This window comes from Oncorhynchus mykiss, chromosome 1 (assembly GCF_013265735.2).
Source record: "Oncorhynchus mykiss isolate Arlee chromosome 1, USDA_OmykA_1.1, whole genome shotgun sequence".
Classification (NCBI taxonomy): Eukaryota; Metazoa; Chordata; class Actinopteri; order Salmoniformes; family Salmonidae; genus Oncorhynchus; species Oncorhynchus mykiss.
This window is the reverse complement of record NC_048565.1, coordinates 20,311,677-20,338,350: the sequence shown is the minus strand read 5'-3', so window position 1 is coordinate 20,338,350 and position 26,674 is coordinate 20,311,677. Positions and strand designations below refer to the sequence as shown.

General features: G+C 42.8%; 3 protein-coding genes across 12 annotated transcripts in view; 2 read left to right on the top strand and 1 right to left on the bottom strand.

The window, feature by feature from the left end:
• The window catches only part of LOC110505853 (tight junction protein ZO-3), a 41,693-nt gene extending 23,716 nt beyond the window's left edge, over window positions 1–17,977 (top strand). For 6 of the 9 annotated variants that reach the window (XM_036966620.1, XM_036966535.1, XM_036966229.1 and 3 more), the window contains exons 4-32: window positions 219–321; window positions 501–774; window positions 1,254–1,357; window positions 1,550–1,739; window positions 1,946–2,027; window positions 3,447–3,544; window positions 3,632–3,713; window positions 3,804–3,916; window positions 4,061–4,258; window positions 4,370–4,436; window positions 5,100–5,185; window positions 5,394–5,496; window positions 7,733–7,821; window positions 8,433–8,505; window positions 8,738–8,805; window positions 10,332–10,392; window positions 10,909–11,059; window positions 11,350–11,458; window positions 11,638–11,857; window positions 12,041–12,243; window positions 12,365–12,540; window positions 12,664–12,874; window positions 13,079–13,179; window positions 13,289–13,804; window positions 13,942–13,991; window positions 14,192–14,567; window positions 15,726–15,929; window positions 16,115–16,245; window positions 16,374–17,977. In XM_036966620.1, coding sequence (XP_036822515.1) covers window positions 219–321; window positions 501–774; window positions 1,254–1,357; window positions 1,550–1,739; window positions 1,946–2,027; window positions 3,447–3,544; window positions 3,632–3,713; window positions 3,804–3,916; window positions 4,061–4,258; window positions 4,370–4,436; window positions 5,100–5,185; window positions 5,394–5,496; window positions 7,733–7,821; window positions 8,433–8,505; window positions 8,738–8,805; window positions 10,332–10,392; window positions 10,909–11,059; window positions 11,350–11,458; window positions 11,638–11,857; window positions 12,041–12,243; window positions 12,365–12,540; window positions 12,664–12,874; window positions 13,079–13,179; window positions 13,289–13,804; window positions 13,942–13,991; window positions 14,192–14,303 — 3,640 coding nt within the window. In that variant the 3' untranslated portion in view covers window positions 14,304–14,567; window positions 15,726–15,929; window positions 16,115–16,245; window positions 16,374–17,977. The other 3 variants (XM_036966295.1, XM_036966398.1, XM_036966344.1) reach the window with 3 other exon arrangements.
• LOC110506010 (DNA-directed RNA polymerases I, II, and III subunit RPABC1) lies at window positions 17,283–19,603 on the bottom strand. Its single transcript, XM_021585488.2, has 8 exons — window positions 19,226–19,603; window positions 18,614–18,788; window positions 18,340–18,455; window positions 18,149–18,229; window positions 17,978–18,036; window positions 17,725–17,803; window positions 17,560–17,635; window positions 17,283–17,416 (listed from the first exon to the last, which is right to left on the bottom strand). The coding sequence occupies exons 1-7, from the start codon at window positions 19,280–19,282 to the stop codon at window positions 17,570–17,572; spliced, it is 633 nt and encodes a 210-aa protein (XP_021441163.1). The 5' UTR covers window positions 19,283–19,603; the 3' UTR covers window positions 17,283–17,416; window positions 17,560–17,569.
• gpx4a (glutathione peroxidase 4a) lies at window positions 19,603–26,548 on the top strand. Of its 2 annotated transcripts, none has more exons than XM_021585557.2 (7): window positions 19,603–19,781; window positions 21,657–21,751; window positions 21,887–22,031; window positions 22,123–22,274; window positions 22,744–22,768; window positions 23,206–23,265; window positions 26,201–26,548. In XM_021585557.2, exons 1-7 carry the CDS (start codon window positions 19,689–19,691, stop codon window positions 26,231–26,233), a joined length of 603 nt encoding a protein of 200 aa, XP_021441232.1. In that variant the 5' UTR covers window positions 19,603–19,688; the 3' UTR covers window positions 26,234–26,548. The 2 variants fall into 2 exon arrangements, with proteins under 2 accessions (XP_021441232.1, XP_021441299.1); XM_021585624.2 differs by lacking the exon at window positions 19,603–19,781 and adding an exon at window positions 21,081–21,238.
• Window positions 26,549–26,674: the final 126 nt, after the last annotated feature.

The window sequence follows — 26,674 nt, the reverse complement described above, 5'->3', positions numbered from 1 at the left end:
CTGAACTGCATCCAGCAAATTTGCAGTCACATAAGCTTGATGTAGTCATTGCGTGCTATGAATATGGGACCAAATACCTTTTACAACTTTAATACAGAAGTGAATTTGTCCCAAAATTGGGGGGAGACGGTATGTACAAAGTGCTGTAATTTCCAATATGGATGGGTGAACCGTGTTGAGTACAGAGCCTTGTTCTACATCTCGTCCCTTTCCAAAAGCGTCAGAGATCAGATCGTCATGGTCAATGGCGTGTCAATGGAGAATGTCTACTCTACCTTCACCATCCAGAACCTCAAGTCATGTGGCAAAACAGCCAACATAGTGAGTACTGGCAAACTTTATCTTCTGTTTAGATGAGTTATTCTTGACATCTTCGTAAGATTTGTGAGCAACTCCAACTCCAGGTTATGGATGTGAGATCATGATTTCAGTACACCAGAAAAAAATAAATGTAATACATTTTTCAGCTGTGTTACTGACTCTCCCTCTCCCTCTCACAGACAGTGAAGCGTCCTCGTAAGATCCAGCTCCCCGCCAGCACCAGACCCTCGCGTGCTGCCTCCTACTCCAACCTGCTGGACCAGGACCCCCCACAGAGGCCCCGACGCTACTCCGATGGTAGTGACCAGGCCCACAAAGCTGACCGCTCCGCCCTCGACCGCAACGGAACCGCTCATGCCCTGCCGCTAAGTTCAGGGTACAAACGGCTCCCACAGCAGGCCTTCCCAGACAAGCCAATCAAAGCCACCCTGCTGAAGAAGAAACTCACAGATGGTAAGGAGAAACAACAGACGGTAAGGAGAAACAACAGACGGTAAGGAGAAACAACAGACGGTAAGGAGAAACAAACAGACGGTAAGGAGAAACTAACAGACGGTAAGGAGAAACTAACAGACGGTAAGGAGAAACTAACAGACGGTAAGGAGAAACTAACAGACGGTAAGGAGAAACTAACAGACGGTAAGGAGAAACTCACAGACGGTAAGGAGAAACTCACAGACGGTAAGGAGAAACTCACAGACGGTAAGGAGAAACTCACAGACGGTAAGGAGAAACTCACAGACGGTAAGGAGAAACAGCAGACGGTAAGGAGAAACTCACAGACGGTAAGGAGAAACAACAGGAGAGAATTTGCGCCGTGTTTATTATGCCACGCCGTAACAAAAGGTTTCAAAACATCATCGCAGGTCTGACATAGATGGGTGAATGCAAGGCTTGCACTATATCAATTTTATGTTGCCTTCCTGTTTCAGAGTATGGACTGAAGTTGGGAAGCCAGATCTTCATCAAACACATGACTGAGACGGGTCTGGCTGCCAAGGAGGGCACTCTGCAGGAGGGAGACCTCATTCTCAAGGTAAGAGAAAGCAGGCTGTTATGATATCTCATCACAAAACATTTGGTTTGTACATAGATTTGATTCTTTACTGGGACCATCAACCAAATACTTTTGGTATTCTAACGGTGTCTTTTTTTCAATATTTGTTATTGTATGAAGCCAAGGAGATTTCTGCATTGTGTGACCACAATTTTTCTACTTCCTGTTCAGATCAATGGGATGACCACAGAGAACCTGTCCCTTCTGGAGACCAAGCACCTGGTGGAGAAGTCCCGGGGAAAGCTGACCATGATGGTCCTGCGAGACGACCGCAAGTTCCTGGTCAGCATCCCAGAAGTGCAGGACAGTGCCCCCAACAGCGAGGAAGACCACCGCGGCAACAGCAGCTCTGAACTGGAGGGTGAGGGAGAGAGGGTGGAAGTAATGTATTAGGGAGAGAATGTAGCATCAGCACTGCACCTCATGACTGAAGGGGGGCTGGGAGGGAGGGACGGTGAAAGGGGGGAGGAGAAAAGTGATTGATGTGAAATGTGATGTCAGAAGCAGCTCCTGAACAGCTAGCTGATCCAGTATGTGGTTTTAATGTCTTTCCTCGGTTGTCCTCAGACATTTCAGACCTGGATACAGACATCCCCACTCCCAGAGACAGAGTGTCACGCTCTGCAACTAGAGAACGACGAACACGCAGGTTACCTCACCTGAAACATGCTTATTTCACCTATTCTGATCTTATTGAGATGTCTGTACCTAATCCAACATTTTCTTATAGGAACGGTTCACCCATTTTGAATGTTATATTGTTTTTGTGCATCTCGAGTGACGTTCTATCGATTACCTGGGTCATTTCATGTTTTTATGTGTATCTGAGTTACTGTCGTTCAAGCAGGCAGAAATCCGTCCGGTATGACGTAGCACTGTGATAGTCTCCCTCACTACAATGGAAGTTCTACATTGCGAAAACGTCTATCATACAAGTCATATTTTAATACTGGCTGATGTCATACCTCGGGAGGAGATCTTCTCTCGAATGAGCCATTGATCATATTTTTGCGATATTCCTACCTCGAGAAATGATTTATTTAACAGAGGGTCTAGCACATTTTTCCTATTGCTCTGCCTCTTTAGTCCAAGGTGCATTGCATGGTGCTGTTGCCAGAGAGGAATCAAATGACTGAAGGAACGTTTAACGCCCCAACCAGCAGACTGTCGACCAATCGCATTCACATTGTCATGCTGGATCATGTGGTTGCTAAGCTAATCCTGACGCAATTCCTTCTCAACGTTAGTGTATATGTCGAGACACGTGCCTATTTTCCTCACATGTAATGTCGCGATTCCAAAGCAATACTATATTACAGATGGCAGGTTGATTATCTCACATCTCAGAAAAGATGAATGTGTTGAAAATTCCAAATAGTTTGCATAGTCAACTTGCACACAGCTCTGACACATACACTTACCCCAACAGACATGCCACCAGGGGTCTTTTCAGTCCCCAAATTCAAGAAAGCATACGTGATTATATAGAGCCCTTATTGCATGGAACTCCTTTCCAATTTATATTGCTCAGATGAACAGCAAACCTGGTTCCAAAAAACCTAATGGTTTGTGTGTATATATTGATATGTAGGTTACATGTACTACATTGACGTAGCATGGGCAACGTTTCCCATCTCCTCAAAATAATCCATTCTGTGAGGCACATGAATCTGCAGGTTGAACATGGTGAGATTATAGACTCCTAAATTGATAGCTGTGAAATCGCCTAAACAAACTGCACTAACTAGTGACTTTACATGCTGATATTGTGTAGCCATGTTAGCTTGCTAGCTACCTAGCTAGGTAGTCAGTTACCTAGCCAGTCAGCCCATAGAGGGAGCATTGCATTGTGGATTTTGTAGTTGACTGCAACAGATTTCACAACGATTTCCCATGTTGCTACCAACCTTATTGTAATGCCAAAAATGACATTTGTTCACCAAAAAATATTGTTCTCACATATTAGTGTTATTTAACACTTAATTAAAGGGTGTATTTTTCCTTTAAGTGACAAGTCTGCTTTTGACCTATGTATGACAAGGCATTCTGTCTCTCTGGCTTGTTGCAGAAGAGCTGAGCCTCCTCTAGTAGTTAAGTCACGTGATCCGTCCCCGATGCGGTCGACACTGTCCCGGCCTGTTGCTAAAGCCTACCCCTCTCACCGAGGTGAGTCCAGTCATAAGCATTGGTCCATCCCACTCATGTGTAATCTGTAACCTGTCATATTTACCTGACCTGTGTATTTCAATCCAGCCCTCTCAGAGTCTGAGTCTGACCGTAGTGCATCACCCACTCCTGTCAGGAAGGACAGCCCAGACCACGCCAACAAATACAGGTGGGTTAACCTCAAACCTCAAATTACACATTTGGTTTGATATTATCTGTCTTAGTGTGGTTCATTGGGGGTATTTCTCTCTTGCTGTAGAACTCTTTCAGGGCTGTCCACCCTCCCCAACCCCAAAGCCTCACCTGCCGTCTTTGACTGGGTCGCCCCACGTTCCTCCCGTCCCTCCTCCTCCACCTTGAGACCTCGCAAAGGTAAACACCGCACGGGCTATAGGGAAATCTCATCAAATGACACTGAGTGGATCATGATAATAACATGTTCTCTCACTGTCCTTCACTGTCTCTCTCTCCTCTTTCACGGCTTCTTGCTGTCCTTCACTCTGTCTGTCTGTGTAGTGGTGTCAGAGTCGGACTCGGACCGCAGTGCCTCCCCACCCCCCAGAAGAGGAGAGAGTTCCCGAGTCACAGAGGACCACTCCAGATACAGAGTGCTCCCTAACCTGCCCCACCCTAGGACACTGAGAGCCTCCCCCATCACCATTCGTCAGGATCCTCCTCGACGGGTCTCCTCTCCTGTCAAAGCCCCACTCCCAGGTCAGTACCTCAAGTTCCACAACAGGAACACCTTGACAGAACATTGTAAGTGCATTGAAACGAGGTAGAAACGGCCACATAATTTGAGCATTACCCCTGTTCTCTCCCCAGACTCTGAATCTGAGTCAGACAGCAGCTCCGGGCCCGCCCACAGCCAGGACTCCCGGAGCAGATACAGGTACCGATGAGGCCCACCCCTACCATCCTACCCCCTCCCAAGTCCCAGCAGGAGCCCCTGGACTGGGGCACTGGGCAGCTGATGCATGCCACCCACCTCCTCCTTCCGATCTTGTGCTATTATTAATATACTGTTAAGTTTTCATGAATTATTATATTTTTGGTCTGTTGGCCTTGATTGACGATTACGTTGTACCCCATAATACATGTTGTTCTTGTGCCTACTGTGAGGTTCTGTTTAACAATCAAATAAAAGTGACTTCCACTGAGCACTTCTCTACTGTACATGTGGTTGAATCTGGTCAAAAAGCAATCAGCAGTATGATCAAAGCAACATGGAGATTGCCTCTTACCTGACTTAATGATTGCCTCTTACCTGACTTGATCTTAAAATGCATTTGAAATGATACATGGATGGGTTAGCATTTATGGCATGAATAACAGACTGAGGTACTCTTTTTGAATTTAACGCAACAATGATGCTAAATTGTCCATATGCTCGTGACGTGATTAGCCATGTGAGACAGCTCCCCCAGAGGCCCTAAGGTGAATATCACTCTTCTCATCCTCATCATTATCTATTTTAGCCACGGGTCCCCCTTTCCACACGTAACTGAGTTCTGTTGTCTTCCTCCCTCACTCCAACCTCCCTCTTCTCTTCCAGAGCCACTCCCTTGGTAGCCATGTTTCCCCAGGTGGAGCCCCCCAAGTGGAAAGCCCCCAGTGTCACAAGGAGCAATCCTGCTAAAGGTGTGTGCGTATTGACTTAACTGTATTTGTAACTTATTATTATTGCTCGTGTGGTCTGTTTTGTGCTTTGTTTAGCTATGTGGTGTTTGTGTCGAACTGCTTTGCTTTATCTTGGCCAGGTTGCAGTTGTAAATGAGAACATGTTCTCAACTGGCCTACCTGGTTAAATAAAGGTGAAATACAAAAATGTGTGTGTCCATGTCCCCAGGGCACTCAGGATCAGAGTCGGAGGCAAGTTACGCATCCGTCCCTCGATGGGAGTCTATAGACAGTGGAGGCTCCATCTCCAGGGTTTCCAAGAACAGATACAGGTCAGGCTGACAGACACACAACAACTCTTCTATAACATTGGCACACAAACACGTTCAGTCAAAACGGTTTCAATACTGACTGCTTCAGTGCACTAGATTCTCTGAAGATAAAGCCAGGACGCTAGACTGGTTAGTCTACTTATACAAGGAACTGGGTGAACATTTGAAACAACACTGACAAATGCCTTCAGAAAGTATTCACACCCCTTGACATTTTCCACATTTTGTTGTGTTACAACCTGAATTTGAAATGGATTAAAATATGTTTTTTTTGTCACTGGCCTGACATGTCTTGAGTCAATAACTATTCAACCCCTTTTGTTATAGCAAGCTGAAATAAGTTCAGGAGTTTAAATGTGCTTAACAAGTCGCATAAGTTGCATGGTCCAATAATAGCGTTTAACTAACAGTTTTTGGATGACTACCTCATCTCTGTACCCCACACATAGACTTATCTGTAAGTTCCCTCAGACGAGCAGTGAAATTCAACCACAAAGACCAGGGAAGACCCCGGTATCTCTACTTGCACATTCATCTTCTGCACATCTACCATTCCAGTGTTTAATTGCTATGTTGTAATTACTTCGCCACCATGGCCTATTTATTGCCTTATACCTCAATACCTTATACCCCTTGTCGTACCTAATTTGCACACACTGTATATATACTTTTTTCTACTGTACTATTGACTGTGTTTGTTTATTCCATGTGTAGCTCTGTTGTATGTGTCAAACTGCTTTGCTTTATCTTGGCCAGATCGCAGTTGTAAATGAGAACTTGTTCTCAACTAGCCTACCTGGTGAAATAAAAGAAAGGGAGATTTTTCAATGCATTGTAAATTAGGGCAACTATTGGCAGATATTGAATATCCCTTTTGAGCATGGTGAAGTTATTAATTACACTTTGGATGGTGTATCAATACACCCAGTGACTACAAAAGATGCAGGCGTCCTTCCTAACTCAGTTGCCGGAGAGGAAGGAAACCGCTCAGGGATTTCACCATGAGAGCAATGTGTTTAAAGACTGATGGACCAACGATATTGTAGTTAGTCCACAATACTAACCAAATTGAAAAGGAAGCCTGTACAGAATAAAGATATTCTAAAACATGCATCCTGTTTGCAACAAGGCACTAAAGTAATACTGCAAAAAATATGGCAAAGCAATTCACTATTTGTCCTGAATACAGAGTGTTGTATTTGATTTGCCCCAAACATAACACACTACTGTTCCACTCTCCATATTTTCAAGCATAGTGGTGGCAGCATCATGTTATGGGTATTTTTGTAACTGGGGAGATTTTCAGGGGGGAGAAGACACTGGGAGATGATTTCACCTTTCATCAGGACAATAACCTAAAACACAAGGCCAAAATCTAGTGGCGGAGTTAGATTTTCACACAGATTTAATAAAAAAATGTATGGCAAGACTTGAAAATGGTTGTCTAGCAATGATCATCTAATTTGACAGAGCTTGAATAATTCTGAAAAGAATACATAGGTAAATATTGAGAGCTCTAATCAATTTTGAATTCCGGCTGTAATGCAAGAAAATGTGGAGTAAGTCAAGGAGTATGAATATTTTCTGAAGGCAGAGGTCAGCAACAGGCCAAAACTGTTCGTGTTCTTTTTTTGTTTTGTTTTTTGGGGTGCACAAGTTATTAGTAAAATGAATTGACAAGAATTTGGTTAAATGTGATCGTGTCTCAGTATGTATGACATATTTTCAAAAACAAGCTCTTCTTGGTCTTACATAGCCTAATGGTTAGTGTTGGACTAGTAAACGAAAGGTTGCAAGATCGAATCCCCGAGCTGACAAGGTAAACTGTCGCTCTGCCCCTGAACAAGGCAGTTAACCCACTGTTCCTAGGCCGTCAGTGAAAATAAGAATTTTATACATTTGCTGGGTACATTTAAAAAATATATATATATATTATGTTCCGGCACCCCGACCATCCGCTCAAACAAAAATCATCCCACGGCTGAATCTAGTTGCCTACCCCTGTGTGTGTGTGTGTGTGTGTGTATGTATACATGTAACCTTTTATTTAACGAGGCAAGTCGGTTAAGAACAAATTCTTATTGACAATGACTTCCTACCTGGGAACAGTGGGTTTAACTGCCTTGTTCAGGGGCAGAACGACAGATTTTTACCTTGTCAACTCGGGGACTCAAGTAGTTGACACAGTAAGGGCATTATATTGAGTGTGGTTGCTCTCTCTCTCTCTCTCTCCCAGAGCTCTGCCTGAGATGAAGTCTTCTCCAGCTCCAGTAGTGAGACAGGACCCCCCTCGACGAGGCATGACCCCCTCCAGTCCAGTCTCAGGTCAGTGTCCCACCTGTGAACGATGAGCACCGTCTAAGAAGATGGAATTTTGAGGTTGGAAATCCTAAAGTCTGAACATGTACAGTGCTTTCAGAAAGAATTCATACCCCTTAACTTATTCCACATTTTGTTGTTACAGCCTAAATTCAAAATTGATAAGATTTGTTTTCCTTACACCCATCTCTAACACAGTACCTCATAATGACAAATGTGCTTCTACAGAGTATTAACAGAGGTGTGAATACTCATGTAAATTAGATATCTGTATTTCATGTTCAATAAATGTGAAATTATAAAAACCTGTTTTCACTTCATCATTCTGGAGGCACCATGTCAAATTTCAATCAAATGTATTTATAAAGCCCTTTCACATCAGTAATGTCACAATGTGTGATACAGAAACTCAGCCTAAAACAGCAAGCAATGCAGATGTAGAAGCATGGTGGTTAGGAAAAGCACCATAGAAAGACAGGAACCAAGGAAGAAACCTAGAGAGGAACCAGGCTCTTCGGGGTGGCCAGTCCTCTTCTGGCTCTGCCGGGTGGAGATTATACGAGTACATGGCCATTAAGGCTAGATATGTATCCTGATCCTCTGTTTGCCCTGTTCAGGTTCCTCTGATTCGGACCGTACACCCTCACCCCCTAGGAGGTCTGGGAGTACAGATGTGGAGAGCAACCACAGGTAAAACTCTAGTTTACGGTATCTTCTAGAAACCACTATAGACAACCAGGTAAAGAACAGTTAATTAACCACCATAAAAAAATGAATGCTCTTCTGTGACAAAAGTCACTGTCACTATTCAAGTCAATTTGATCACAAGTGTGTGTGCTTCCACCTTCTCTGACCGCTAACTCAGTGTAGAAGCGTTATTCTGTAAATGTGAGTGAATGGTAATGCATCTCTTCTCTTATAGTATTCCACACAGAGTCAATGGCGATGTCCGCACTGGGATATCAATGAAGAGCAACCCTCCAGTCTACTGTAAGTATCAGCTCTCCAATGTCCTCTTATAATGTAAACTCAGCAAAAAAAGAAACGTCCCTTTTTCAGAACCCTGTCTTTCAAAGATAATTCGTAAAAATCCAAATAACTTCACAGATCTTCATTGTAAAGGGTTTAAACACTGTTTCCCATGCTTGTTCAATGAACCATAAACAATTAATGAACATGCACCTGTGGAACGGTCGTTAAGACACTAACAGCTTACAGAGGGTAGGCAATTAAGGTCACAGTTATGAAAACTTCTACTGACTCTGGAAAAACACCAAAAGAAAGATGCCCAGGGTCCCTGCTCATCTGTGTGAACGTGCCTTAGGCATGCTGCAAGGAGGCATGAGGACTGCAGATGTGGCCAGGGCAATAAATTGCAATGTCTGTACTGTGAGACGCCTAAGACAGCGCTACAGGTAGATGGGACAAACAGCTGATCATCCTCGCAGTGGCAGACCACGTGTAACACCTGCACAGGATCGGTACATCCGAACATCACACCTGCGGCACAGGTACAGGATGGCAACAACTGCCCGAGTTACACCAGGAACGCACAATCCCTCAATCAGTGCTCAGACTGTCCGCAATTGGCTGAGAGAGGCTGGACTGAGGGCTTGTAGGCCTGTTGTAAGGCAGGTCCTCGCCAGACATCACCAGCAACAAACCCACCGTCACTGGATCAGACAGGTCAGGCAAAAAGTGCTCTTCACTGACGAGTCGCGGTTTTCTGTCTCACCAGGGGTGATGGTCAGATTCACATTTATCCTCAAAGGAATGAGCATTACACCGAGGCCTGTACTCTGGAGCGGGATTGATTTGGAGGTGGAGGGTCCATCATGTTCTGGGGCGGTGTGTCACAGCATCATCGGACTGAGCTTGTTGTCATTGCAGGCAATCTCAACGCTGTGTGTTACAGGGAAGACATCCTCCCTGATGTGGTACCCTTCCTGCAGGCTCATCCTAACATGACCCTCCAGCATGACAATGCCACCAGCCATACTGCTCGTTCTGTGCCTGATTTCCTGCAAGACAGGAATGTCAGTGTTCTGCTCGTCCAGCGAAGCGCCCGGATCTCAATCCCATTGAGCACGTCTGGGACCTGTTGGACCGGAGGGTGAGGGCTAGGGCCATTCCCCCAGAAATGTCCGGGAACTTACAGGTGCCTTGGTGGAAGAGTGGGGTAACATCTCACAGCAAGAACTGGCAAATCTGGTGCAGTCCATGAGGAGGAGATGCAGTGCTTAATGCAGCTGGTGGCCACACCAGATACTGACTGTTACTTTCGATTTTGACCCCCCCCTCCTTTGTTCAGGGACACATTATTCAATTTCTGTTAGTCACATGTATGTGAAACTTGTTCAGTTTATGTCTTGTTGTTGACTCTTATGTTCATACAAATATTTACACATGTTAAGTTTGCTGAAAATAAACGCAGTTGACAGTGAGAGGACGTTTCTTTTTTGCTTAGTTTATTAGTAATTCTGGATGGAAGGTCTTAACTGTTATTTCCATTTCAGCCAAGACAGAGGAACCCCTCTACTCCCTGCCCCCAGACTCCATTACTACACCTAGCTTGGGGTGAGTTTTATTTATACCCATATAGCCAACATTAAAGGCATACTGGCGATGAGGCCCTTTTATCTACTTCCCAGAGTCAGATGAACTCGTGGATATCATATTTGTGTCCAGTATAAAGGGAGTTAGTGTTAGTTTAAGTCGATGCTAACTAGCATTAACGCAATGACTGGAAGTCTATGGGTATCTACTAGCATGCTAGCCGAAACAGATGTGATATTTGACTAAAACAATATTTTTTTAAACCTTGCTTACATTTGTATTCGATTGCATTTCTTTATTATGCTTGGGAATACTTTGGAACAGGTTTCCAAAATTAAAATTAGTTGGAGCTGATTTGCTGGTGTTTTTAGTCTTATGTCCAACAATGACAAACAAACATTTAATTTTTTTTTGCTGACAGTAGGGTTACCCTGCTATAGTCTGTAGCATATAAGTCTAGACAATGCTCCTTTTCATAAATTCTCATTTTGATGTTACTCCTTTTTTCAAAACTGTGTTTACTCTCTGTTGATACAGCTCAGATCTGAACACAGTGTCGTTTGTGAAGGAGGGGAGCGTTGGTCTGAGACTGGTGGGAGGCAACGATGTGGGCATCTTTGTGGATGGGGTTCAGCCCAACAGCCCCGCTCAGGAGCAGGGTATGAAGGAGGGGGACCAGATCATGCAGGTGAAGACCCACTGATCACAGCAGTGGTCACCACCGGGACAGGGTGTGTAGGTTTTTGTTCTAGCCCAGCACGAACACAGCTGATTCAACTAAGATCTTGATTAGTTGATTTTTTTAATTTTTTTTTTAAATGATGCTGTGCTGAAGTAAAAGCCTGCACACACTGTAGCTCTCTGGGACAAGTGTTGGTGACCACTGAAGTGCTGATCTACAGTATCTACACTACAGTATCTACACTACAGTATATGCAATACGTCTTTCACCACTCATGGGCTATGGTCTTGTTGTAGGTGAATGGGGTGGACTTTGGTTATTTCAACCGTGAGGAAGCTGCAATGTTCCTGATCAACATCAAGAGAGGGGAGCCGGTCAACATCCGTACTCAGAACAAGATGGACAGTGAGTATTACCTCCGACTGAAGCAGGTGCAGGGTGGAAGAATTGTGGTTGATTTCAGAGGACTTGTCAGTGTGACATTTTCTATATAATTACTTTGGTAATAACTCTACCCCAGTAATAAGGTACATACAAATGATTAAGTTATTCCTAAATGACTGAGTTATTTTTCCTCTCGTCAGTTTACAAGAAGATCCTGAAGTCCAACCTGGGGGACTCGTTCTACGTCCGGACCCACTATGACAATGAGGTGGAGGGCAACATTGGCCTAGCCTTCACCAGGGGAGAGGTGTTCAGGGTGGTGGACACCATGCACAGGGGCAAGCTGGGAAAGTGGCTGGCTATACGTATGGGCAACGACCTGCATGAGCTGGACAAGGGCACCATCCCCAACCAGGTCAGGTGAGTTGAGACTAGAATGATTGGTTGTTTGGTTTATTCCTTTGTTGGTTGGTTGGGTTTGGATGTATAAAGATGCATATGGTTACAGAGCATGACTGCACCTATTTCCAATGTGTACACTTAAAGATACTGTCATTGGGGTTGCTTTTATTCCACATGGTATTTCCTCTCCGTCTCTCTCAGGGCCGAGACTCTGGCCAGAATGGAGCAGGCTCAGAGGGCCAGTGGAGAAGGGGATCGCCAGGTATCAGGGCCCAGGGTAGAGTTCTGGAAACTACGGGGGCTCAGAGGGGCCAAGAAGAACGTCCGCAGGACTCATGATGACCTGCTCCAGCTTACCATCCAGGGCAAATTCCCAGCATACGAGAGAGTTCTGCTCAGAAAAGGTAGGGACAGTTTTATATATTGCATAATAGTTCACATAATAGTCAAACACTTTAAACGTTTGTGTACTTTTTGTATTTTGAATCAACACATGTACGCCTTTTGACCCATGTGGCTCTCCAGCTAATTTCAAACGGCCAATCGTCATCATGGGTCCTCTGAACGATGTGGCCATGGAGAAGCTGGCCAGAGAGATGCCTGATGAATATGAGGTGGCAGAGATGGCTCCTCGTAGTAGTGGCGCAGACACTACTTCCACGGTCATCAAGCTGGACACAGTACGAAGGATTGCAGAGAAGGTGATGAAACAAACTGGGATGTGACTTGGTGTGAGACAGAGCAGACGTACAACTGCTGTATGCTTGTTTGACTCCAGTACCAGAATTGAAGAAAAATGCCCTGTTTCTTCACTCTGTTTCCAGAACAAGCACCCTCTGCTGGACATTACTCCTACTGCCGTGGAGCGTCTGAACTACATCCAGTACCACCCCATGGTTCTGTTCCTGGACCCACACAGCAGGAAGGACGTCAAGGTCATGAGGCAGAAGATGTGCCCCAACTCCAACAAGAGCTCCAGACGCCTCTACACACAGGCCCTCAAGATGAGGAAGCACTGCAGCCATCTGTTCACAGGTTAACACACACACCTGTTATCAAAACACACACAGGTTAACACACACACCTGTTATCAAAACACATACATGTTAACACACACAACTGTTATCAAAACACATACATGTTGTTTTTGCTCTTACATGGTTTATCTGTAAAAAAAATAATAATAATAATGTCCCAAGTGGTTTTATTAAAAACGCTCATTCTTCCCATTGTTCCCAGCTCGTATTGATCTCCAGCCCAGCTCTAATGTGTGGTATGAGACTCTGAAAGACAAGATCAGACACCAGCAGGCCAAACCTGTCTGGGACTCAGAAGTCACGGTAACACAGACAGATCCCAGCTCACAGTAAAACTGGGAATTTGCTCTCACCAACTTACCTGGTGGTATAAAGATCAAAATAAATAAGTGTGTGTGTGTGTGTGTGTTAGTTGGAGGGAGGCGGAGAGGAGGAGCTGGATGCATTGGACCGGACCCACTCGGACTACCTGAGTGCTGCCAGCGAACTGGAGGACACAGACGGAGAGGCCTACACTGATAATGAGGACCTAGAGGAACCATTTGATCCCAGCAATCAGCCCTGGATGTCCAGGCTCACCGCTCTGGCCCGGTCTTCAGAGCCTGCCTCTGAGTACCCCTCCCCTGAGTCCCTGAGAGAGGTTCCACCCCTGATGCATGTGTCTGAGCCCAGATCGACCCGTCGTCCATCTGACAGCCCTCCCCACGTTGACGTTGCTGATGAAATCCGACCCTATCATAGCTTCTCAGATTCGGACTTCAGGGCCATTGACCAGGCTGTTCCGACCACCCCCTCGGACACACCCCCTGACTTCATAGCCCCTGACCCCAGAGTCTCTGTCTCTGTGCCTGAGCCCCCATTGGCTGAACTGCTGCCAGAGAGCCCCCCAGCTGTCACACTGTCAGTCATAGAGAAGAAACTTCAACAGGTACTGGTGGGACTGTCACAGTTCAGCATAGCACAAACTCTTACAGATCCTCTAACTCGCAGTTTCCTTCCAAAGGCTAAAATACTCTTAACTTGGTCTCCAGTGATTTTGACTCATGACCTCTTTCCCTCTTTCAGACCCGTATGGCAGAATCTCAGGAGAGGAAAGCATCTCCATTGTTCATTGTGTTAGTGAAGTAGACTAATATCTGATCATATTAATCTGTATGACAATGTTTGTTTCACACATGGTCATCAAAATGCCTGTCTATAAACCAACTTTAGCAATTTAGCAACTACTCCAGTCCTAGTCCAAATTATTCTATCCAAATTGAGTAAGACTGAACTGACAGTTAGTAATGCCCTCTTCTCTTCTATCTCCTGATAGGTTGGCTCACCACCAGGCTGTCCAAACGAGACGCACTCGGATCCGAGGCAGTGACAGCTCTGACAATGAAGAGACTGATGACATTGAGTGGGGTCCAGCTACAGAACTTTAGATTAGAGCACACCATTCCAGAACTATAACTCTAGAGTGCACAGACAACGGCTGTGTTCGAGAGCATCAAAACTGTGATGTGACTGACTGATCTACAAATCATAATCAGTCGCTATTTATGATAAAGTTCAGTCATTCGGCAGTCGCCTGCACAAACAAGGCAATAGCCTCTTAAATGGGAGATGTGAAATGCTCTCAACTTCAACCTTCAAGGATCACTTGGTTTGTTTTGTCCTTCTGTTGGACCAACATCTTCTTTGGAGAGGTAAGTTGGAGGGCCAATGCTGGCGCTGCCTTCAGACATGGGAATTTAGGCAATGGCTTCCGCAGACCAGAGCTCACACCTTTCTTTGTCTAATTCCAAGAGAGGAAGATGTTTCATTTTAGCTGGAAATTCTAATAAAAAACCCAGGGTTTTTGTATTTCTACAACTTTTTTAAAAATAAATGCAATTTTTAAAATCAAAACTATGGAGACGTTACCAACAACTTTGCTGTTAAGGATGTCATTTGAACAAAAAAACATTTTAAAGCTGGAATCCTAAATTAAAACAAGTGGTCATCCCACCTTTTGGGTCAAAACGAGTGCTATGTATGCAAGGACTGACCATTGATTATCTAAAAATATATATATAGTTAACCATATTGAGGCTTTTCAGTGTTTTAGATTTACTTTGTCAACAAACCATGGAGTATAACAAGCTTATATTTTGGGTTCTGATTGGGTATGTGATATATGGCCAATTTACCACGGCTAAGGGCTGTTCTTATGCGCAACGTGATGTGCCTGAATGGGAAATGCTCCAAAACAATTATGGACATTCAATTATGGACATTCACAGAACACTGGATATATTGAAGCTCAATTTTCTATCCTGCTTAATTTCTGTTAAAATGACTGATTTTTGTAAAGATTTGGTTCATTAAAGATTACAGATATGGCAATGAATATCTGCCCCTGTCATTGTTTTTCATTTCTAGAACAGAATAGAAAATCCTCACCTTGTCCACCCATAACTATTTGTAATGTAACATCCCTGTATTACAAATATCTTGATTGAATAATCCAACACGTTTCTGGATAATGGATGAATGAAACTCAGTTTAGCTGTGATACATGATGACAATGGCAGCCCGAGCATATATTATATTAAAGGGATAGTTTAACCAATCTGTCATTGAATCATTTGTCTTTCTAACCCTGTAAGCAGTCTATGGACAAGGTATGACAGCACAGTTTTAACATGCTAGCGTTTCAGTTGTTGCAGAAATTGACCCACTATGCTGGTTACATTCTGCATCTTTTTTCAGTTAAGGATTTTAATGTTTAAAAGTTTGCACCCCTTCCATGTTTAACTTCTTATTTTTTTAAACCTCTCCCTGTCATATCATACATGTTGCCCCCTTCCCTGCTCTGTCCTCAGGATTGCAGAGTTAGAGCAGGACAATAAGATGAGTCCCATTTAACCTGGGCATCGTGTTTGGCCCCTCTCTGATGTGGCCCCGGCCCACAGTGTCCCTGTCCTCTTGTGGACTACCCCCACCAGGCCCGCATCATAGAGACTCTCATAGTCTTTTACACAGCCATCTTCCAGTCCTCCAGCAGTCACCCATTCTCCACCCAACAGGTGTGTTGTGTGCCTGTCTTTGGTTGCAGAGGATGTGTACATACTTTAGATCAGCAAAATTACATGTTAAAGAATATTTAAAACATACAAAGAATGTGAACGCTTTCTGTTTACCTACCCACAATAGCTCAACTAATACCAGAGTTGTGAATGGTTTGAACTCAAGCTCCCTATTTTTATCTTAGGTTTTGTGTTTGTCTCCCCCTGCTGGTAGACTGGGTATAGATGAGAACAGCAGTGCTGCGGTAGCTGATGTAGAGGAACAGGATGCCAATGAGGAACAGAGCAGAACAGACTGACAATATGGAGGGCTGTGGTAAGAGCTGTTTAGATGGACTTGTGAAGAATTACCTTTGCCTTTTTGATTTTAGTACATCTTTATATTTATCCAGTGAGTCTGAGCAGTGTCACTTCATCACATCCCTTCACTTTTTCTCCATGCAGGCAGTTCTCCAGGCTCCCTGGGTTCCAGAGCAAATGGTGGACTCTGACTCAGAGCTGGATGAGACTGGGAGGGGGTCCACACACTGTCCCCACAGCCTGCTCAAACAGGAGAGCAAGGTCAGCCTGAAACTCTCCACCTCAGACTGACCTGGTTCCAGACCAGGAGAGTCCTAGTCCCGATGCCTTGGACCATGAGCCCCCAGACCTAGAGGCGTCTGAGCTCAACGTGAATCCGTCCAACAACCATGTTCTGGGCGGGTCAAAGGTTAGTCTGCTGCCCAGGGACAGGGAGCCAGTTTGTGTAAACACGGCCTGTGCAATGTGTCAACCACACAAAGGCTTTACGGTGTTTTAAGTGTACTTCCAGTCTGGTGGATGTTACCACGAATCTTGGTTTTAACTTTGGCATTAGAATGTCATGTAATACTACTACATGACACATTCATCTTGGACACTTGGTTATAGTTTTCTGTCAGCATTAATTCTAGTTATAACAAGCTGTGATTTAATATTGAAAATAATCTGCCTTACAAATTGGCATAGCGATAATCTATTAAAAGTATTTACATTGTTCTTATGCTTGAATAGTAAGTTATTTGTCTTGTGTGATTTATCTAAGAATTATTCCAGGTATTCAAAATGCTGCTGGTTTTTATTTCAGCACTAAAATCCAAAAAAATGCATCTTTAGATCTTAACAGTTATGTTGGATGTATCTGCTGAATTCACTGTTTTGACATTGTCAGTAATAAAGAGAATGCTATTAATGTTGATTTATGCCTTGTAAAACAACCATAGCCTCATGTATACCTGCTGCTACATATGTGCCCTTTGTCTTGACCTTGCCCACATAAAATACGCATTGTCTGGATGGTCAAACCATATTAAAATAATCATAACTGGCATCATCTTTGGAAAGATATGTCAAAGGATTTATTGAACAAATTAACAAAAGCTAAACTTAATCCAAAGAGATGAGGCCAGCTGTGGAATAATCCATGAGTTTTATTGGCCCACACGCTGTTCCTTAGTACAGCAACATACCTAAAGGAACAAGAGTAGAATTAACATTCTCAAATGCCCATCTGAATAATTAAATGTATTGTCATACGAAAAATTAACAATATAGAGATGCTGGTTAGGAAACAGCCCTAACACTGCAATCAAGATATTCACCAAGCACTCACATTGAAATCCTCACTGGACCAGCCTGTAGGTGATGTATCGTCCAGCAGTCTCACTGGGTCTGATTATCTTTACTACCTATCACAGCAAAGAGAAACGAGAGCCAAGTAAATCACTTATTTCAGAAATGTTTTAACTACATTAGGTCGAGGAGATTGATCTTGTACCTGGCCTCTTTTCAATCCAAAGTACCGGGCTACAGGATCTCCTTGTTGGATCCTAGGCAACTGGCTCTCCTTCAGTTTACTGAGACACAAATAAAGAAATCCCAACACACAAGTATCTCTATATAACTCAATCTAGTGTTAGATCAATAGATTCTCATTTGGGGTGACTATGCATGTGAATCCAGTCCATAGAACGCAGGATTTATACTCTATCCAGGTACGAGTTTGAAATCCATGCTGTGAAAAAGGATACTATCGTAACAGCAACTCAGACAGTTCCTCTTTTGTCATGACTATGTGTTCAGGAACTAGCTGCAACAAAATAATAACATAATAAGATTAGTTAACTGTGCCACATAGCAGTTCAAAAGGTCTTATGACTACAATCTTAATGATATTGCAACATAACTTTCCATCTGCTTACCTCATGCTCAGTGATGTTTATTAGAAGCTCCTGCTGCAGAAACTGTTCCAGGATGTATTTGGGCGCCATATCAACTAGAGACTAAACATTTGATGTGAAGAAAAAAAAACCCACTGAAATGAAAAACTGAAAACAAACATAGTAGCTTGAAAAAGTAAGATCTCGTGTCCAACAACATCCACAAACCTTACCTGCTTAGCCGAAGGTGTCATTCCCATCTGAACTACAATGCAGGCACGTGTGATGTTTTCCTCCTGCATCCGCTGGCAGTACATCTTGATGGTCTTAATACCAACTTTAGGCTCCTCTACATGGGTGAAAATGAAGGGATTCAATATCGTCATAAGTTACAGGACTACGGCAAATGACAGGTGCTGACTTATTACTGTATCAAAAATGACAGTCAACATGGTCACTAGGGCCACATTGGGTCCCAATGTTGTGGCTACATTGGCAATAACATACCAGGAAAGAAAACAAACATCTGGTCTGTGGGGTCATCATTGTGTGCTACCAGGACAGTGAGATCTGTCCGTCGTGGGCGACCCTCGCTGGGTTTGTCCCCAAACTGACTTTTAAACTCATCCAAGGTCTGGTCCAACTCATCTTGGGTCACCAGGTAGCCTCTGTCATGACACAGCTGACCAACAAGGAGAGAGTTGTACAATGACGCTTTCCATGTAATGTGACAAGACAGGTCATTCATATACTGAATCATAGCCAAATAGATAAGACTCATCTTTGGATCTCCATTTTGAAGTGGCCAATGTTGTTCTTCAAGATTTGGGTCAGCCAATGAAGTTGAAAGTATCACCCAGTTGACTACATTAAAATGGTGGAAGCCTTCAACGGCGCTGCCAATGTTAGCACGGCCATTAGAGGCCTCTATCATTGTTTATGCACTAAAACTATAGCTGATTGGAGTCATTCATACTCCATCATTGAACTATAGTTAGTGAATATCAATTGCTCCACCTTTGGGTATCATATTGACTACAGCTACCGATAGTTAGCTAGCTACTACTAAAGTTGATACAGTTAACGTTAGCTAGCAAACAGCTCACCCCAGTAACCCACCTGCATGATGGTTTTCCGAATTTTCCATAGCCTATATGTTTCTTCATCGTCATCCATTGCGTTTCGATATGTTTTGATTAATTACCGGTGCAGTATACGATATCAATACACGTAAGGTACTTCTCACTAGCTAATGCTAACGCACGTTGCAGTTACGCGTTATTAGGAGCGCGCGCAATGATGATGTCACCGGATATTTCCCAACAATGAATTAAATATTTTTGACTGATCTAACCAGTCATTAGAACTGCATTTGTATTTTACCCTCTTCAAATATAAATGTTATGTCTTAGCACATGTAGAAAAAAACAAAAGACCGTATGACTTAGCTCAGTCAGAGAAAAACATGCAAATTATCAAGTACAGTGATGGCACGCCCCCTAGAGGCTCAAACACACCACCAAAGATTTGAGTACGCAGTACGTTTCCCAACAAACCCTGCAGACGGAGTTTAAACAATTCAATGTCGTTGTGGCAAATTAAGCGTGTCTTAGTATTTGGGACATTGGCAAGCTGTGGACTCGTTCTTGTGATTGGATTATATTTATTCACAATGGTAGGCTATTGTATACAGTACTATAGCCATATGCAGAGTTAATTGTTGTGCTGTTGACTGTTACGTAGGATGAAACCATTCTCTCCATAGCCCTTCTGGTGTGTGCTGATAACCTGCTAACGTTGTCTATAGCAAAGTGGCCTAACTTGCAGTGCAGGTATTTAGGATTTAGTTGTGTTTTATGTAATTATACTACTCTACATGCTGTTCTCTTCATTTGATGTCTGTGAAAGAGCTGTGTACATACAGGGTGTTAAAAGGTATTGTGTCTGGATGTCAGAAAAAGTATGGACACATGATCATCATCTGGCTGGTTTTCAGTTTAATTATTCATTTGGTATCTGGGGTGTACACAGGGTAGGCTATGTGGTATCACAAGTCAGAACCTCCCTGCTCCCTCATCAATCTTATCAGGCTTATAATTGACCTTGTTGTGTTTGTAAGATGACATCATTGAGTGGTAAAGTTTGCACCTTATCAAAATGGTGAAATAATATATACTGATTCAATGTAGTTGCCCAACCACTGTCTTGTACCACTGCCCTCAAATTAAAAGATTGATATTCGAGAAAATCCTATCTCTTAGAAAATGTAAACATGAGTCTCCATGCACATATGTTGCATCTATTCTATACCATATGACGCTAAAGATGTTATGACATTTGATGGAATAAAGAACCTCTGAAATAGGAAAGAACTGAGGCTTTTTGAAACCCTTGTTTACATGCTCTGCAGAATGATTAGGCTCTTTTGTGCGAGTCATTTGTTGAGACTTACAGTATGAATAGCCTACTGTAATTGAAAATCTCTATCGCAAACAGAAATTGTTTCATTGTATGCCTTTGTCAAGTGAAGGTTCATCTAAGTTGATATGATATCCTGACAAAGGTCATAAATATAAGTTCACTGCATATGGGCAATATACATCCAAATATAGTTGTTGTTGTTTGGTGTAATAGTGGGTTTTTGGAACATATTGATAGTTTTGCTCCATCCTTTTTAAAATGTTATTGTTAATGTGAAATGTTACTGTTCATTTAGTCATAGAGAAGTACTACTGTGTTCTGTACTGAATTATGTATTTAGCAAGGTCAGTTCCCAAAGATGAGGTTACCTTTGTCCTGTGCAAGTCACACTTTGTGTCACTTCTAGGAAGAGATAACAGTATGTAATGAGGACCACTGATTGTGCAGGCGTTATCATCCTTTGCCTGTCAGTGGTCAGCATAAAAGCATCCTATCAGAGAAGAATGCCATATCTTCCTAGTTATTGATTGTCAGAGTTTCATAAATTGGGGGATTAGAGTGTGTACTGTACTGAAAGGCTCAGTCAGTCAAAGGTGTGTGGGACAGAAGACTGCGGTCAAATCACAGGGATACTGTCACATCCCTTACTGAAAGGGAATCATGGGTCTACTAGGATCTGCTGTCCTTTTCTCTGTCTTGCTGCAGACTTTAGTAAGATCACTGATAAATGTTTTGCCGATATTGGATATGGCAGGTTTTCTTATGTTTACATCTGCTGTCGAATCTTTCTGAGAATGTATGCCAGGTGCATAGTGTGTTTATTGTTGGAGGGGAAATACACCCTTGTAATCAGTAACTTTTTAACACATCAATTGCTGCTTTTCTGTCATTCAAACACATTTTCGAAATATGTTATTATGTAGATTTCCGTGTAGAATGGATGAGAGCAAAGGCATTTCATTTGAGTGATGACGATCACTCTGAAAGAGAGAGAGATTTGCTGAGTCTTTCCTTTACAGTGAGTGTGAGTGAGCACACGTGCGTGCCTGCACACACACCAGCCAGCTAGCAGCAAACGGTATACTTTTAATATTTGGACTTACTTTATTTCTTCTCACCTCTCTCGCAGTCTGCCCCGACAGAGGACTGGCAGACAGCCACATCTATTTATGACTTCTCTGCCAAGGATATTGATGGCAACGAGGTGTCCCTGGAGAAATACAGGTTAGTGGGTGAAAAAACAAGTTACTCAGCACTCCAAAATACTAAATAACCACAATCATGTTACATATCATTCACCATACCCCTTCCAAAAGCCTCTGACCTGTTCTCTCCTGTGTTTTTAATGTGTTTGTGTAGGGGAGATGTTGTCATCATCGTCAACGTTGCCTCTAAATGAGGGAAAACCCCGGTAAACTATTCTCAGTTTGCGGAGATGCACGCGAAGTACGCTGAGAAAGGTTTACGCATCCTGGCCTTCCCTTCCAACCAGTTCGGGAGTCAGGTAGCTACACCTCTCTTCATCAAAACATTTTTCTCACCTAAAACATTTATTCTCTTGCCATTTTATTACGTGTCTTATGTGTTCATTTTAGGAACCTGGCACTGAAGCTCAGATCAAGGACTTTGCTAAGTCATACAATGCTGAGTTCCCAATGTTCAGTAAGATTGACGTGAACGGGGATAACGCCCACCCCCTGTGGAAGTGGCTGAAGGAGCAGCCCAACGGGAAAGGCTTCCTGGGAAAGTAAGTGGAAACGTTTTGGAGAGACGTGTCACAACTAGCGTGATTAGACTCGCATATCATTTTTGATGGCCATGAATATAAAATATATTGTATTTTTTATTTAACCAGGTAAGTCATTTAAGAACAAATTCTTATTTACAATGACGGCCAAACCCGGATGACGCTGGGCTAATTGTGCACCGCCCTATGGGACTCCCAATCACGGCCGGATGTGATTCAGCCTGGATTTGAACCAGGGACTGTAGTGTCACTTCTTGCACTGAGATGCAGTGCCTTAGACCGCTGTTAATACTTTAAATACATTATATCAAATTATTTACAAACTGCTTACTAATGCTCCGCAAAGTATTTGATAATAGCTTATATACCGTAATATAAGCAGATATTTCAAATGTAACATGTATGAGTTTGGTTGTTGTCACTGTGTTAATGATTACTTTATCTTATGATCTTGTTTTCTTCCCAACAGTGGCATCAAGTGGAATTTCACAAAGGTAAATATTTCTTATTAGTCATCATCATATATCCCCATCAGCAGAAAGTTGACATAGGAGTTACCCAGATTTATATGCCAAGCGTTTATCTCTGGTGAAAGCAAAGGTTGCTCATTGCATGCCCATTGAGTTCAATGTTATAGCCTCTCTTAATAAAATTAAAACGGTAGTCTTATTATTATTGTCTTTCTTGGCCCAGTGTCATACAAATACATACTTAAATGGAAGTATATTTCAGCATTTATGAGTTGGAGAGTTGTGGGGTTAACGAATTGAAAACAAAAACACCTAATGACTATTATCAGATTTTGCAGTTAGATCATGGAAGTTTAAAGTGATTCTTCTGTTATGAATTTGTAAGTGTTTTTAATCCCGGACTGAATCTTTAATGCAGAATGAGTTTCAATGTCCATTGCTTCTTCTTTCTGTATTTGTAGTTCCTGATCAACAGAGAGGGACAGGTTATGAAGAGATATGGACCAATGGATGATCCCAGTGTAAGTCAATGACTGTAATTACAGCACAGGCCTATGATGGGCTCACTGACACGTACGTCCATGTGATGTAGCACTCAGCCATAACCTCAGGGCTGGCCTGGAATAACCCTCTCCATCATTCTGCCTTGTGACTTTGCCACTGAAATGATGCATTATCGACCATTTATAAATGCTTCCTGGAAATTTTTTTATGTGAATACAACCCTGTAAAATTGGAAGTAGTGGGGAGTGAGTGGGGGGGGGGGGATCCTCTATCAAGCACACAGAAAATGTGAATATAGGGCATGCTTTCTTTAATGGCTGCTCAAACATGGTATACAGTGGGTTGCAAAAAAGTATTTAGTCAGCCACCAATTGTGCAAGTTCTCCCACTTAAAAAGATGAGATAGGCCTGTAATTTTCATCATAGGTACACTTCAACTATGACAGACAAAATGAGAAAAAAAAATCCAGAAAATCACATTTAGGATTTTTAATGAATTTATTTGCAAATTATGGTGGAAAATAAGTATTTGGTTACCAACAAACAAGCAAGATTTCTGGCTCTCACAGACCTGTAACTTCTTCTTTAAGAGGCTCCTCTGTCCTCCACTCGTTACCTGTATTAATGGCACCTGTTTGAACTTGTTATCAGTATAAAAGACACCTGTCCACAACCTCAAACAGTCACACTCCAAACTCCACTATGGCCAAGACCAAAGAGCTGTCAAAGGACACCAGAAAAAAAATTGTAGACCTGCAACAGGCTGGGAAGACTGAATCTGCAATAGGTAAGCAGCTTGGTTTGAAGAAATCAACTGTGGGAGCAATTATTAGGAAATGGAAGACACACAAGACCACTGATAATCTCCCTCGATCTGGGGCTCCACGCAAGATCTCACCCCATGTGGGTCAAAATGATCACAAGAACGGTGAGCAAAATTCCCAGAACCACACGGGGGGATCTAGTGAATGACCTGCAGAGAGCTGGGACCAAAGCCTACCATCAGTAACTCACTACGCCGCCAGGGACTCAAATCGTGCAGTGCCAGACGTGTCCCCCTGCTTAAGCCAGTACATGTCCAGGCCCGTCTGAAGTTTGCTAGAGAGCATTTGGATGATCCAGAAGAAGATTGGTAGAATGTCATATGATCAGATGAAACCAAAATATAACTTTTTGGTAAAAACTCAACTCGTTGTGTTTGGAGGACAAAGAATGCTGAGTTGCATCCAAAGAACACCATACCTACTGTGAAGCATGGGGGTGGAGACATCATGCTTTGGGGCTGTTTTTCTGCAAAGGGACCAGGACGACTGATCCGTGTAAAGGAAAGAATGAATGGGGCCATGTATCGTGAGATTTTGAGTGAAAACCTCCTTCCATCAGCAAGGGCATTGAAGATGAAACGTGGCTGGGTCTTTCAGCATGACAATGATCCCAAACACACCGCCCGGGCAACGAAGGAGTGGCTTCGTAAGAAGCATTTCAAGGTCCTAGAGTTGCCTAGCCAGTCTCCAGATCTCAACCCCATAGAAAATCTTTGGAGGGAGTTGAAAGTCCGTGTTGCCCAGCAACAGCCCCAAAACATCACTGCTCTAGAGGAGATCTGCATGGAGGAATGGGCCAAAATACCAGCCACAGTGTGTGAAAACCTTGTGAAGACTTACAGAAAACGTTTGACCTCTGTCATTGCCAACAAAGGGTATATAACAAAGTATTGAGAAACTTTTGTTATTTACCAAATACTTATTTTCCACCATAATTTGCAAATAAATTCATTAAAAATCCTACAATGTGATTTTCTGGATTTTTTTTCTTCTTCTGCTGACTAAATACTTTTTTGCCCCACTGTATCTCTCATAGTGTCTCTCCTGAATGGGAAATCCAACACACCACAAGTGTCTATAGCTGGCTACTGTTATGGCTCTTATCTAACAAATGAAATCCAATTATATTAAATCCATATAAGGAGAGAAACATAACTGAAAATCAAGTAAAAGACATGGATGCTGGAATGGTGTCCTCACTATGTGATTGGCTGGTGACTCATAATATAAAACATCTACCTGTTATGAAGGTCTGGGAGAATGACCTGCAAAGTTCAGGGTATAAATGGGATTGGACCACAATATGGGGAAAAAAATGTGCCTCTTCTAAGAGCCTTGCCCATCAACCTATTACATTTTCTCAAAGGCTTTATTTTACCCCAGAGTGAAGGTTCAAAATGAAGCTTGTGGATAGTTATGTGTAATAAATGTACCCAATCTGAGTTGGGAAATTATATGCATATATTTTGGAGCTGTTTACCGGTAAAGTCTCTTTGGGTTCAAGTGTTTTCAATTGTTTTCTTGGCAGGAATCTACCTGCTCTAGCATTTCCTTATCTTATCCCTCAAAGGCAGATTGTTATGGTTGCATTAACAGCAGGCAAAAAAACCTATTCTAATGGGTTGGTTTGAACCTGCTATTGCCCTTTGCACATGTTGGTTGTTTATATACTAGGATATTGCACAGCTGGAAAGATCCACTGCCAGACTGCGTGGGGCTAAGCCCAAAACTCTGGTCAATTGGTCATATGCTGCCTCCCACTTGCAAGACCTAATTTAACAACAATGTTTGGTCTTGTGGATGGGAGATGGGATTGCCCTGCTTTGTCTACCTTTAATATTCCTATGTGGCTCTGGGTTGGTAACCTTTGAGATTGTAATTTGAATAGGCTGATTGAATTTGGAAATACTGAAACCTATTTGGTTTTAGTTTGGTTTTGTCCTTATTTGTATCCTGTTGTTCTTTTTTTTCATTCATTTTGTTTTTTCTCCCTATTGAATTGTACATTTTTGCAAGTATTGTATCTTGAAACTGTCTTAGGACATGCAAGAAAAACAAATAAATCATTGTTCAGAAAAAAGAGACATGGATGCAATTCATCATACCTTTATCTTCTCCTTCCTTTCAGGTGGTGGAGAAGGATCTTCCTAAGTACCTGTAATTCTTCCATGACTGACGGACTAATGCACTGATACTCCATCGCCACCCCCCTGCCCCCCCGGTCAGCCAATGGGTGTGAGTGGGTCCATTCCCCAGACCAGTGACGGTCTGTCCACAAACCCGCCTGACGGACAGGACAGACCTGATGAAAATGGCGTGCAACCCCCTGGGAGGACCCCCTATACCCAGCCAGTACACCGGAGAGGAACCCTGACCTCTACAACTGTTCCCTTTGAATACTTAAAACGGAATGTGCATAATTACAAATATGATCTTAGTGTCATATTCTATAATAAACTAAACTACTTTGTGTTAATTATGTTGTCAAGTGTGTTTATTGTCAATGGGGAATGCGTCTTTCAATGTCTTTGTTTCTTGTTTTTAATTCCCATCACATACTACACAAGTAGAACAGTAATAAAACCATAGTTCCTGTTACTAA